Genomic DNA, 12,500 nt, shown 5'->3' with positions numbered 1-12,500 from the left:
CATTCTCAGCTAAAGGAAAATAGTAGAGTAGATTTTCCAGGGCAACACACCATCTTCCAGGACATTTTACTTTTTCTCTTATTTTCCATGTGTTTTCCATGACTGGAAATTAGTCACCTGTTCCCTGCGTGGGAACCCTGATGTACAGTAAGTGATGTGTGTATGTGTGTGTGTGTGTGTATGCGTGTGTGTGTGTGTATGCGTGTGTGTGTGCATGTGTATGCGTGTGTGTGTGTGAGTGTACCATGGCTGTAGTATCCGTCAGAGTCTGGCAGGCTGTAGGCAGGTCTGCTGTTGCTGAGAGGAAGGGAGGGAGGCAGCTCCTCGTCAGACTCAAACCCACTGCCAAACAGGGTGCTGGACCAGGGAGACACCGCATTACTACACTGCCCTGGAGCTGGCCTACCTGTTTACCTGTATGTGTGTGTGTGTGTGTGTGTACTGTACTGTATGTGTGTATGTGTGTGTGTGTGTGTTCATGCTTCTTTGTGTCTACTATGTGTGTGTCTATGCATGCTTGTGTGTGTGGGTGTGTGTGTGCATGCTTCTTTGTATCTACTATGTGTGTGTCTATGCATGCTTGTGTGTGTGTGTGTGTGTGTGTGTGTGTGTGTGTGTGTGTCTCCTCACAGGCTGGCGTTGCCTCTGACCCTGCTGGGGTCCTCGGCGCTGATGATGAAGCAGCTCTTCTGTTTGGGGAAGTTGTCAGGAAGCTCCAGGTCTGCGATCAGATCCATGACATAATCATGGCCTGCTAGCTCCGCCCACTGTCCATGCTCCTTCATCAACACAGAACAGCCCCTCCACGCCCCTGACATGCCCCTGAGGGAGTAGAACTTTATTGATAATCACAGTAAAATATTACAATCCAAACGCTATAGTGAACATTTGAAAAATTACTGATCTACAGTATTCTTGAAAAATCACTGCTGGCAAAAACAAACTGTCTTGGGATTATTTAAAATAACATTAACCATCTAATACTGCAAGCTAAGATAAAGATAATATTTCTGAAGATGAAATCAGTCTTTATTGTAAAGATTGTCAGGAATAAAATTCAGTGGAGCAAAATATTTCCAAACAGATATTAAGTGTTTTGAAATGACACGTCAGATCATCGGGGGCCATAGATGCATACCACACGCACACACACACACACACACACACACACACACACACCTGTGGCGTAGGACATCTCCGGCCAGGTCAGCTCCACTGGTCCAGGAGTGGACAGGACACAGGAAGGACACGCCTACAAACGAGAGAGAGAGAGAGAGAGAGAGAGAGAGGGATGGAGGGATGGTGAGTGAGGAAAGAGAGGAAGAGATAGCCACACTTCCAGATAACATCGATCTTGAACCTGGCTCTGGCAGCTATAAATAATCCCCATCCCTTTGTGTAAGGAATCCAGCCTGACCAGAGCGATGCCAGCTGCGCTCCTCACCATCAAAGCAGTGCACCTGCAGCACCATGTTAGCCCTCTTCCTATTGGCCGTCCACTCCAGCAGGGACAGCGGATAGGTGCGCGCAGTCTCAGGGGCGGACCCGGATCCCAGCTGAGATTTCTGATTGGCCTGGATCAGTCTGTGCTGCAGGAGCGCCTGGCAACCGTCAGGGGCGTGGTCAGACACAAACCTGCAGGTCAGGACAGGTATGTAGGAGCGAACAGGTAAAAGGTTGGTAAAATAAAATAAAAACGTGTCTGCCATTGAGAACATATTCTGTGTGTGTAGATGTTCTTACTTGAGCAGATGTTTAAACATCCTGGACGAGGGGCTGAAGGTACACACACAGGCCAGCAGCAGCAGCCAGCCCCTCTCTGCGTTCTCTTGGTTGCTGTTTCTCCACACCTGATTGGCTATCTGGGCCAGGATCTCGTCCCGAAGGCCTGGAGAGGACACGCCCCTCTGGAGGATGTAGTTCCCAAACAGGTTCTCCTGAGCCCCGTTCAGGTGAGGATCCCCCATGAACCTCAGAACCTAGAGCACACAGGAACACGGAACCTCATCTAATACATAGGTCAGGCAGGAAATGTGGCTGAGCAGACAGGAAGAGGAGGTCCCACCATGATGAATACATCCAGAGCTTCCTGTCTGAGGTCGTCGTCTGTGCGCGTCAGCGGCGTTTCCAGGGGAGCTGTCAGCATGCCGAACTTGGGGTCCTACAGAGACAGAGGTCAGGGGTCAGGGTGAACTGGGTGGGGCCAAAATGCAAGTTCATCCCCCCCCACCCCAAACTAAGCTTGTGAGGGGGTGGAAGGGTTAGTTGTGTGACGGGGTAGTTGTGAGAGGTTATTTTTAAGGGGGTAGTTGTAGGGGGGTAGTTGTGCGGGGGTAGACAGTTGTAAGGAGGTACGTTGTATGTTGGTAGTTGTGTAAGGGGATAGTTATGAGGGGGTAGTTGTAGGGGTGTAGCTGTGAGGGGGTAGTTGTGTGAGGGGGTAGTTGTGAGGGGGTAGTTGAGTGAGGGGGTAGTTTTAGGGGTAGTTCTAGGGGTGCAGTCAAGAGGGGTAGTTGTAGGGGTAGTTGTGTGAGGGAGGGGTATTTGTAAGGGGGTAATTTTAGGGGTATAGTTGTGAGGGGATAGTTTTAAGGGGGTCCCTTGGGGCAACTGGTTGCCCTGTCACTCCGAGGCCCCTGCGGTCGATCAACACAGTCCTGGCCCCGCAGTGGTGGAATGAACTGCCCACTTATGTCAGAACAGAGTTGCTGCCCATCTTTCTCTGCAGGTTCAAAACTCACCTCTTCAAGAAGTACTACCAGGATCCTCCCTCTTAAGCACCTATTGTATTTATATTTTGCACTTTGGCTTTAGCACTTTGTCTTTAGCACTAGATTATGCTCTTAGCCTTAGTTCTGGTGAGTAGTAGGACTACCTATGTTAAATGCAATTATTGTAAGTCGCTTTGGAAAAAAGTGTCTGCTAAATGACTAATGTAATGGCTGACTGTAAAATGTAATGGGTAGTTGTAGGGATGTAGTTGCTGTAGTCGTGAGGAGGTAATTGTAGGGGTGTAGTTTTAGGGGTAGTTGTAAGAGTGTAGTTGTGAGGGGGTAGTTGTATGGGTGTGTTTGTGAGGGGGTAGTTGTAGGGTGTAGTTGTGAGGGGGTAGTTGTAGGGGTGTAGTTGTAGAGCTATAACTGTAAGGGGGTAGTTGTGAGGGGATAGTTGTAGGGATGTAGTCGTGAGGGGGTAGTTTTAAGGGGGTAGTTGTATGGGTGTAGTTGTGAGGGGATAGTTGAAAGGGGGTAGTTGTGAGGGGTTAGTGGTTACCTTGAAGTAGACCTGCACGTAGCGTAAGAAGGGGTAATTGTTGATGTCCAGGGGCAGAGTGAGCTCAGCCTCCACCTGGACGTGAGGCGCCTGGAGAAGAGCCAGACAGTCTGAGTGTAACTCTCTACCAACTAGAGAGAGAGAGAGGGAGAGAGAGAGAGGGTGAGAGAGAGAGAAGAGTGGGGGTGAATGTGGAACCTCATACAGGTGTGTGGGTAGTAGTGAAGAGATGCAGGTGCACGCGACATGTCCGACAAACACACACATTCACAGACACACACACACTCACACAAACACACACACTCACACAGACACACACACACAGACAAACACTCACACTCACACAGACCTGCTGCTGCCTGAAGCAAAGCGCCCAGCTCCGCCGGGATCGCGAGGTGCGTGACGTTCACCACCTCCCTCTTATTCAGCTCCTACACACACACACACACACACACACACAAACACACACGCACACGCAAACGGACACCGAAGATTGCGTCATAGTGAGTGGTCTACCCGAGGCTTTGCGAATAACATGAGTGACTTTGAACTTTTTTCTCCTCACCATCTCTCTTCTCCTCCTCTCTTCCTCGGCCCTCCTCCTTCCTTCCAGCTTCAGCTGCAGACAACAACGGAAAGACAAGCACTTGCAACATGGCGTCTCGGTTGAGTCCATCCTGTAATTCTAGAACGCCTCCCGGCAGCAAGGGTTCTGGGGTTGCGTACCTTGATGTATCTCTTACGGTTGACGTACATGTGGATGAGGGATCGGAACCTGACCAGACTCGCGCACATTCTCACATACCGCTTCCTGGGGACAGAGGGAGACAGAGGGCTGGCTAGTTGTGGGCTCTGCAATAGCTGTAACCCAATGTCCAGCTTTAACAGAGAAGTAAAGCATTCGGCTTTCCTTATCATTAGGAGTTCTATTGGCTTAGTCGGCAGTATGGTGTGGGCTCTATCAGTTAAAGGAAAATGCTCGTTTTTGACAACCTGGACCTTATTTACGACATATTATAAGAAGTTTGACTCACCGAGATCACTTTTGTGTTGTTCGGAGGCCTGTAGAAGAAATTTAAAATCCAGCGCGAGCCAGTATATCCATGTAATGGCGTCCGACGGGGCAACGGGAATGCAGTTTCTCAAAATCCATTTTCGGCCACTAAACGGTTGTTTTCATCAATCAGATTGCATGAATCGACAGTTGAGATTCCTCTACGCGAGCCATTGTTGTTTTGGTTTTCAAATACGTGGTCTTTAGCCTCTGTAATATGATCTTTACACGCCTCTCCCCCACTTGCTCCAGCACGCATGCGCACAGGCCAGCGCGCAGACTGGCTATTCTCCCTCACATTCTCTGCGCTACGATCGTTGTTGGTGCCGAGAATATTGTCGTCGTCATTCGTCAGCAACAATCCGATCGTAGCGCAGAGAATGTGAGGGAGAATAGCCAGTCTGCGCGCTGGCCTGTGCGCATGCGTGCTGGAGCAAGTGGGGGAGAGGCGTGTAAAGATCATATTACAGAGGCTAAAGACCACGTATTTGAAAACCAAAACAACAATGGCTCGCGTAGAGGAATCTCAACTGTCGATTCATGCAATCTGATTGATGAAAACAACCGTTTAGCGGCCGAAAATGGATTTTGAGAAACTGCATTCCCGTTGCCCCGTCGGACGCCATTACATGGATATACTGGCTCGCGCTGGATTTTAAATTTCTTCTACAGGCCTCCGAACAACACAAAAGTGATCTCGGTGAGTCAAACTTCTTATAATATGTCGTAAATAAGGTCCAGGTTGTCAAAAACGAGCATTTTCCTTTAACAGTCAAAATGTTGTAAATGCTACAGCAGGCAGCGGGTTCTATTTTTCCGGCAGCAGGTTGTGGGTTCTATTCATCTGTCTGTGTGTCTGTCTGTCTGTCTGTCCGTCCGTCCGTCCGTCCGTCCGTCCGTCCGTCCGTCCGTCCGTCCGTCCGTCCGTCCGTCCGTCCGTCCGTCCATCATCCACCCACCCACCCACCCACCCATCCATCCATCCATCCATCCATCCATCTATCTATCTATCTATCTATCTATCTATCTATCTATCTATCTATCTACTGTATCTACAGTATATATCTATCTGGCAGCAGGCTGTATGTTCTGTACCTGGCGAGGAAGCCTCCGCACTGGGCCTGGAAACCAATGATCTTGTTGCGGAACTCCTTGTAGCGTTTCCTGACGAAGAACATGCGTGTGTAGCGCTGCAGCGTGAGGGCCGCCACGTGCCGCACACGCTCACGCTTGCACTCCAGCAGCTGGTACACATCCTCCTTCAGGAAGAGCTGGCGTGCACAGACAGGACACACACTCAGAAGAGCACAGAACAGCGCATCTCTGTAGGGCTCAGGGGGAGGTCAGGTGGAGGTGAGGGGGAAGTCAGATGGAGGTTAGGTGGAGGTCATGGGGAGGTCAGGTGGAGGTCATATATAGGTCAAGTGTAGATCAGGTGTAGGTTAAGTGGAGGTCAGGTGGAGGTTAAGTGGGGGTCAGGTGGAGGTAATGGAGAGGTCAGGTGGAGGTTAAGTGGAGGTCAGGTGGAGGTCAGGTGGAGGTCATGAAGAGGTCAAGTGGGGGTCAGGTGGAGGTCATGTAGAGGTCAAGTGGAGGTCAGGTGGAGGTCATGTAGAGGTCAAGTGGGGGTCAGGTGGAGGTCATGGAGAGGTCATGGGGAGGTCATGGGGAGGTCAGACTCATAGGAGTGTCTTACCTTGGTGACTCCTACATGGAAGGACCCCGGTCTGAGAGGGCAGAGTTTACTAAGCATGATGACACAGTTCTCTCCTTCTGGGGCTGGGGGCTGCTTCATGCCCACCAGAGACTTATACCTGGAACACATACACACACACACACACACACACACACCGTCGCACACGGAGATACACATACAAATCTTCTGAAAACTCCATCCCTTCATGGTATTAGGTACAGTATGTACAGTAGTGCATAAATGTGCAACCTGAAGAGGAAGACGTGGAACGGCAGTCTGACAGGGAAGCCCTCTCTTCTGATCCTGATGGTCTCCAAGATACCAGAATACCGCAGCTGACTGCCGACCATGTCTGATTCAAACACGCCTGGCTCCTACACACACACACACGCACACACACGCACACAGTACAGGTGCATCCCAAAAAGTTAGAATATTGTGAAAAAGTTCATTATTTTCCGTAATTTAATTCAAAAAGTGAACTTTCATGTATTCTAGATCCATTACACAAAGTGGAATATTTCAAGCCTTTTTTGTTTTCATCTTTATGATTGTACAGTATGTTCATTTATACACTCAATACTTGGTCGGGGCTCCTTTTGCACAAATTACTGCATCAACGTGGAGCGTGGCATGGAGGCAATCAGCCTTGAAATATTTCACTTCATGTGTAATGAATCTATAATATATGAAAGTTTCCCTTTTCGAATTAAATTACGGAAAATAATGAACTTTCCACAATATTCAAATTTTCTGACATGCACCTGTACATGCATATTCACAAGATACAGAAGAGTATTGTACACTACAGCACCAATACACAGTAACAGACACAGACACAGACACACACACACAGACTGCAGTACTCCGTCACCTTCTTATTGTTTGGCTTTATGCAGCGTACAAAAAATGGATTGCACCTGAGGATGACGAGAGGAAAACTGGATGAACAACACAGAACAAACAGACCCTCTCTCTCCCTCTCTCCCTCGCTCTCTCCCTCTACCTCTCCATCTTCTCCACCAGTTGGAGCAGCGACAGCTGGAACTTGGTGCTGACGGTTTGGAGCTGGTACCGCCGGGTCGTGGTGCTGCTCTTCCTCACCTGGCCTCTCGGCTGGCCCAAAGCCTCGGCGTGACCCAGGAAGAGGTTGGACACCATCTGCACCCGGAGACAGAGGCATGCCTTCAGCAGACCATCCGCGGTGACCACCTTATTTAGTTGATGTGTACAGTATGGTCCATGTGGGAATCAGACTCACAAAACTAGTACAAAATACAGTTTAAACTCCTGTCTATCCGACGTGAGTGAACAGGTTCCCCCTCTCACCTTGTTCTTGCTCTGGGTGAAAAGGTCCAACACATCCTGCCGGACCTGGTCGTAGTTCTTATCTAGGAACTTGTACACCTGCAGGGGAGCAATGAGAGGTGAGTACACTCGGCAGGTGACCAATGAGAGGTGAGTACACTCGGCAGCGGCAGGTGACCAATGAGAGGTGAGTATACACGGCAGTTGACCAATGAGAGGTGAGTGCACTCGGCAGGTGACCAATGAGAGATGAGTATACACAGCAGGTGACCAATGAGAGGTGAGCGCACTCGGCAGGTGACCAATGAGAGGCTATTGTATCTTCTGGATGACCAATGGGAAGCATCATACCTCGTAGGTGACGCGGCCAGCGAAGTGTTTGATGGTGAACTCTGGGAGGGGCAACTTTGGCTTCAGGTACAGCGGGTTGTTGCCATGGTGATAGTGACACTTCTGGAGGAAGGTATGGTCCGTCGCCTGGCAACACAGGAATATAAAACGATGTGTGTTTGCTTATTTGTGAGTGTGTGTGTGCGCGTGTGTGTTTATGTGTTTAGTATCAGAGTTCTGGCAGACATCCGGCCCACCTGAGGGAAAGAGCTCTGGTCGTCAAGGATACGTAGTATCCCATGGGGCTTAGCGGCGATGAGGTCAATGCAGGGCTGGTTGTCGCTGAAGGGGATGTCCTGCCAGGGGATCTGCTCTCTGCTGTACTCCTCCTGAGAGAGCAGGACACAGAATGCTCTGCAAGGCTTCATATAGGATTCATAATGCTCTCTGCAAGGCTTCATATAGGATTCATAATGCTCTGCAAGGCTTCATATAGGATTCATAATGCTCTCTGCAAGGCTTCATATAGGATTCATAATGCTCTGCAAGGCTTCATATAGGATTCATAATGCTCTCTGCAAGGCTTCATATAGGATTCATAATGCTCTGCAAGGCTTCATATAGGATTCATCATGCTCTCTGCAAGGCTTCATATAGGATTCATAATGCTCTGCAAGGCTTCATATAGGATTCATAATCATCTGCAAAGCTTCATACAGGATTCTTAAGGCTTTATAAGACTTCATAATGGTTTCATAACACTCTAAAATTCTTCTTAGATGCTTCATAATATCATTAAGCCTCTTGAACATTAGGCAGCATTAGAGGCAATAATACTGTAGATGATTGTCCATGAAGATGATAGTTAATTAAACACTGTGGTTTTATAATGTGTGTGTGTGTGTGTGTGTGTGTGTGTGTGTGTGTTTGCGCTCACGTGTGTGTTTGTGTGTGTGATGGCTCACCTGCTCTTCCCTGAATATGATCCTATTGAAGAAGAACTGCAGGTACTCATTTGCATAATTAATGCAAAGTTGCTCAAAGCTGTTGAAGGCCAATTCCTGTTAGACACACATACACACACACACACACACACACACACACACACACACACACACACACACACACACACACACAGTTTTTCTTCACAGTTTGTCTGTCAGAGGTGTGATTATTCTCCAGTCTTTCATTTCACTATCAGCTGAGCAGAGCCAGGAGTCAACCAAGAGGGGGGCTGGGTGGAGAAAGGGAGAAATGGAGAGGAGGAGAAGGAGAGACAGGTGGAGGTAGCAGACAGGAGAGACAGGTGGGGGTAGCAGACAGGAGAGACAGGTGGAGGTAGCAGACAGGAGAGACAGGTGGGGGTAGCAGACAGGAGAGACAGGTGGAGGTAGCAGACAGGAGAGACAGGTGGGGGTAGCAGACAGGAGAGACAGGTGGAGGTAGCAGACAGGAGAGACAGGGAGAGAGGGTAGGGCGGTGTTAAGGCATGCACCATGTCATCACATACAGTAGTACTGTACCTCCAGGTTGCATACTGTACGTCAAGGGTGAAGATGAGGTCACCTCGGTTCTCGGACAGAAAAAGGGATGGAGACGGGGATGAAGAGAAGGAGAGAGGGAGTGGCGGAGAGAGAAGGAGGGGTAGATGAGGGAGGGCTCTACCTCGAAGCCGTAGATGTCTAAGATGGAGATGGAGATGGCGTGTTGGCGAGGGTACACCTGGCCGTTGATCCTCTCCGTCAGCCAATGGAAGAGCAGAGAGTACAGGATCTTGGCAACAGCATCTCTGGAGAGGCAGAGAGAGAGAAAGAGAGAGAGGGAGAGAGAGAAGGAGAGAGAGAGAGAGAGAGTTAGCCTTCTAAATCTTAAAATTCTAACAGGTAGTTGACATGTTATGATGAGTCAGCAGACTGACCTGGCATCCACAGCACTCTCCACAGTCAGGGGCGTGTAGATCTTCTCTCTCATCGTCTCCTGCGTGGAGAGGAGGGGGTTAAACGCAGCTCTGGTCTGGTCAGTAGGTCAGGACTAAGGTACAGGTTTCATCTGGGCCATCATGTCATTTAGATCCATTATTGGTTCTTTTTCATGTAAACAAATGCTGTTTGTCACGACTCCCATCGTGACAGTGTCAGCAAACACAACAGCACAACATCCTTAAGATGGCAAGTCCTGTAGTGGATCTCTGTATTCTCTCTCCCACTCCCCTCTCCCCCTTCTCTCTCCTTCCTCTCCCCATCCCCCCCTCTTTCTCTCCTTCCCCTCTCTCTCTCTCTCCACCCCTCTCTAGTTGAGATGTACTGTAAGTGTCTGATCAGGTCAGATAAGACATACTGTAAGAGCTAATCTGCTGTCCTCTACCTGACCACCTGAGGAACATACTGTAGGTGTGCCCTTTCTCTCTCTAGTGGACGGAGAACCTATCCATGCTTTTATCACAGGCTAACTTGATTACCGCAATGCTCTCCTGTCTGAACCTATACCCAAGAAAGCAATGGTCAGCTGCAAAACATACAGAATGCAACAGCACGAGTACTGACCAGGACCAGACATTGAGCACACATAACCCCCAGTTTTAAAGTCTTTGCATTGGCTTCCTGTGAGTTTCAGGATTGATTTTAAATGATTTTATTAGTTGTTAAATAAATCCATGACTGTGCAGCGCAATATATACTGTATGTCAGACATGTTTTTAAGGTATGAGCCCTGTAGAGTCCTGTGGTTCTCTGGTACTGGTCTTCTAACTACACCAAGGCCCAGGACTAAGAAATATGAAGAGGCAGCTTTTAGCTTTTATGCACCCAGGCTCTGGGATAGCCTGCCGAAAAGCTTGAGGGGGCCTGAAACTGTGGATATTTTTTAAAAAGCTCTTAAAACACACCTTTTTAGTCTTGCTTTCTGATGCTCTTAGTATGTTAGTCTATTTTACACTCAGTTTCATTTATTTATTATGCTTACTATTTATTTATGTATTTATTTTATTTATGCCTTGTTTATTTATTTATTCCATTTTAATTTTGTTGTGAAGTGCACTGTGTTGCATTTATGTCTGAAATGTCCTATACAAAATACATTTGATGGACTGATCGGACGGACCAATGGAACAGGAGGAGACAGTCTCCTCCCCTTTCCTCTGCCCCTCCTACTCTCCACCTCTCTGCTGATATCTCCTCCCTCTATCATCTACCTTGGAGAGTGCACAGCCTCTCCTGTTACATAGTAATATATACTCTAGCACCTTCTTTAATTAGCAAAATTACCCCAATTACACAGAGCCCTGTGTGTGTGTGTGTGTGTGTGTGTGTGTGTGTGTGTGTGTGCATGCGCGCGTGGGTGTCTTTGTGTATCCTATAGGTTCTCTTGAATAGCTTATACACCAGACTCCCATGACTCATTCAGTCATCTCATTTAGTAAGCATTGAAGAGTCTCTCTCTCTCTCTCTCTCTCTCTCTCCCTCCCTCCTCTATCTTTCCATCATCATGTTCTCTGTTGGTTCTACAGCTGTCCTGGACTACAGCCTGTTTCAACTGGGATGGAGCTGGACCTGGGCTTTGGAGCTGGGGAGGACCAGATCGTACCAGATATTGTCAGAACAGAGAAAGGAGGACAGAAGTACAGAAAGGAGATTGACTGAAGTCCCTAGTCCAAGGACCCTGCTGGAACAGAGAATCTTCAACCTATGGTTGAAGCATATTGGTAATCTAACAAAACTAAGCTCCCTTGGACGACAGAGGAAATTGGGCTTGATGCTGCTGGATGAACAGGATGACCAAACAAGCAGGATGAGACCCTAAGAGCCAACGGAACGTGACACTGGTCTGTCATCTTCTACTACCCTCCTCTTACTGAACCCTCCTCCTACCGGACCCTCCTCCTACTGGACCCTCCTCCTACTGGACCCTCCTCTTACTGGACCCTCCTCCTACCGGACCCTCCTCCTACTGGACCCTCCTCCTACTGGACCCTCCTCCTACTGGACCCTCCTCTTACTGGACCCTCCTCCTACTGGACCCTCCTCTTACTGGACCCTCCTCCTACCGGACCCTCCTCCTACTGGACCCTCCTCCTACTGGACCCTCCTCCTACTGGACCCTCCTCCTACTGGACCCTCCTCCTACCGGACCCTCCTCCTACTGGACCCTCCTCCTACTGGACCCTCCTCTTACTGGACCCTCCTCCTACTGGACCCTCCTCTTACTGGACCCTCCTCCTACCGGACCCTCCTCCTACTGGACCCTCCTCCCGGTTAACTGACAGGAGAACCACTCAACAATATCACATGACTACTCCTCTTTGCCATTGGGAGCAAGAGAGTAATAGAAATGTGTTGTTGGATATGGCACGGGCAGTTAATATGTAAGTACAGAGTGTTGTGTGTGTGTGTGTGTGTGTGTATGTGTGTGTTTGTGTGCGTAGGTTTGTGTGTGGGTGTAGCAAGATGCCCTAAAATAAACAAACCTGATTAATTATTTGTATCATCCGCACTAGCTAGTGTAACTCTTCACCTTACGCTGTGGAGTCAGGATGGCATCAACAACACTGTACCTCCGGGCTGCTACTGTAACATCAGCGGGGGTCAGGTGAGCCTGGTCAGGGCACGGACTCACAAAACACATCACACTAGAGCTCTGTTCCAAACCATCCCTATTACAGAAATAGTGGAGCATATAGTGTGTTCGCAATTTTACTGTGGTGTCAAAATTCTCAACGATTTATTTGGTTCACTATATAGTCCACAAGACAATACCCACAATTCACAGCAATTTCTAGTGAACAGAGGATGTACCTTGCCATTTCTCGTTCAATACACTACATAGGGAATAGTGAGTGAGTGA

At 48.6% G+C, this 12,500-nt stretch overlaps 1 protein-coding gene across 1 annotated transcript in view; it reads right to left on the bottom strand.

Moving 5' to 3' along the window:
- Positions 1 to 12,500, bottom strand: part of myo15aa (myosin XVAa) — a gene marked incomplete at both ends in the record, with an annotated part of 39,017 nt that overhangs the window by 15,785 nt on the left and 10,732 nt on the right. Inside the window, 21 exons of the mRNA XM_084439041.1 lie at positions 245 to 357; positions 631 to 822; positions 1,180 to 1,252; positions 1,445 to 1,635; positions 1,744 to 1,979; positions 2,066 to 2,161; positions 3,274 to 3,404; positions 3,623 to 3,704; positions 3,839 to 3,892; positions 4,000 to 4,084; positions 5,423 to 5,598; positions 6,024 to 6,141; positions 6,273 to 6,397; positions 6,898 to 6,943; positions 7,030 to 7,184; positions 7,353 to 7,430; positions 7,683 to 7,808; positions 7,919 to 8,050; positions 8,627 to 8,722; positions 9,327 to 9,450; positions 9,580 to 9,638. Coding sequence (XP_084295167.1) covers positions 245 to 357; positions 631 to 822; positions 1,180 to 1,252; positions 1,445 to 1,635; positions 1,744 to 1,979; positions 2,066 to 2,161; positions 3,274 to 3,404; positions 3,623 to 3,704; positions 3,839 to 3,892; positions 4,000 to 4,084; positions 5,423 to 5,598; positions 6,024 to 6,141; positions 6,273 to 6,397; positions 6,898 to 6,943; positions 7,030 to 7,184; positions 7,353 to 7,430; positions 7,683 to 7,808; positions 7,919 to 8,050; positions 8,627 to 8,722; positions 9,327 to 9,450; positions 9,580 to 9,638 — 2,488 coding nt within the window. The remainder of the gene's footprint in view (positions 1 to 244; positions 358 to 630; positions 823 to 1,179; positions 1,253 to 1,444; positions 1,636 to 1,743; positions 1,980 to 2,065; positions 2,162 to 3,273; positions 3,405 to 3,622; positions 3,705 to 3,838; positions 3,893 to 3,999; positions 4,085 to 5,422; positions 5,599 to 6,023; positions 6,142 to 6,272; positions 6,398 to 6,897; positions 6,944 to 7,029; positions 7,185 to 7,352; positions 7,431 to 7,682; positions 7,809 to 7,918; positions 8,051 to 8,626; positions 8,723 to 9,326; positions 9,451 to 9,579; positions 9,639 to 12,500) is intronic.

The sequence above is a fragment of the Borostomias antarcticus genome, assembly GCF_949987555.1.
Source record: "Borostomias antarcticus genome assembly, chromosome: 5".
NCBI classification, from domain to species: Eukaryota; Metazoa; Chordata; class Actinopteri; order Stomiiformes; family Stomiidae; genus Borostomias; species Borostomias antarcticus.
Note: the sequence above shows the minus strand (reverse complement) of the source record. Positions and strands in the feature narration are given on the sequence as shown.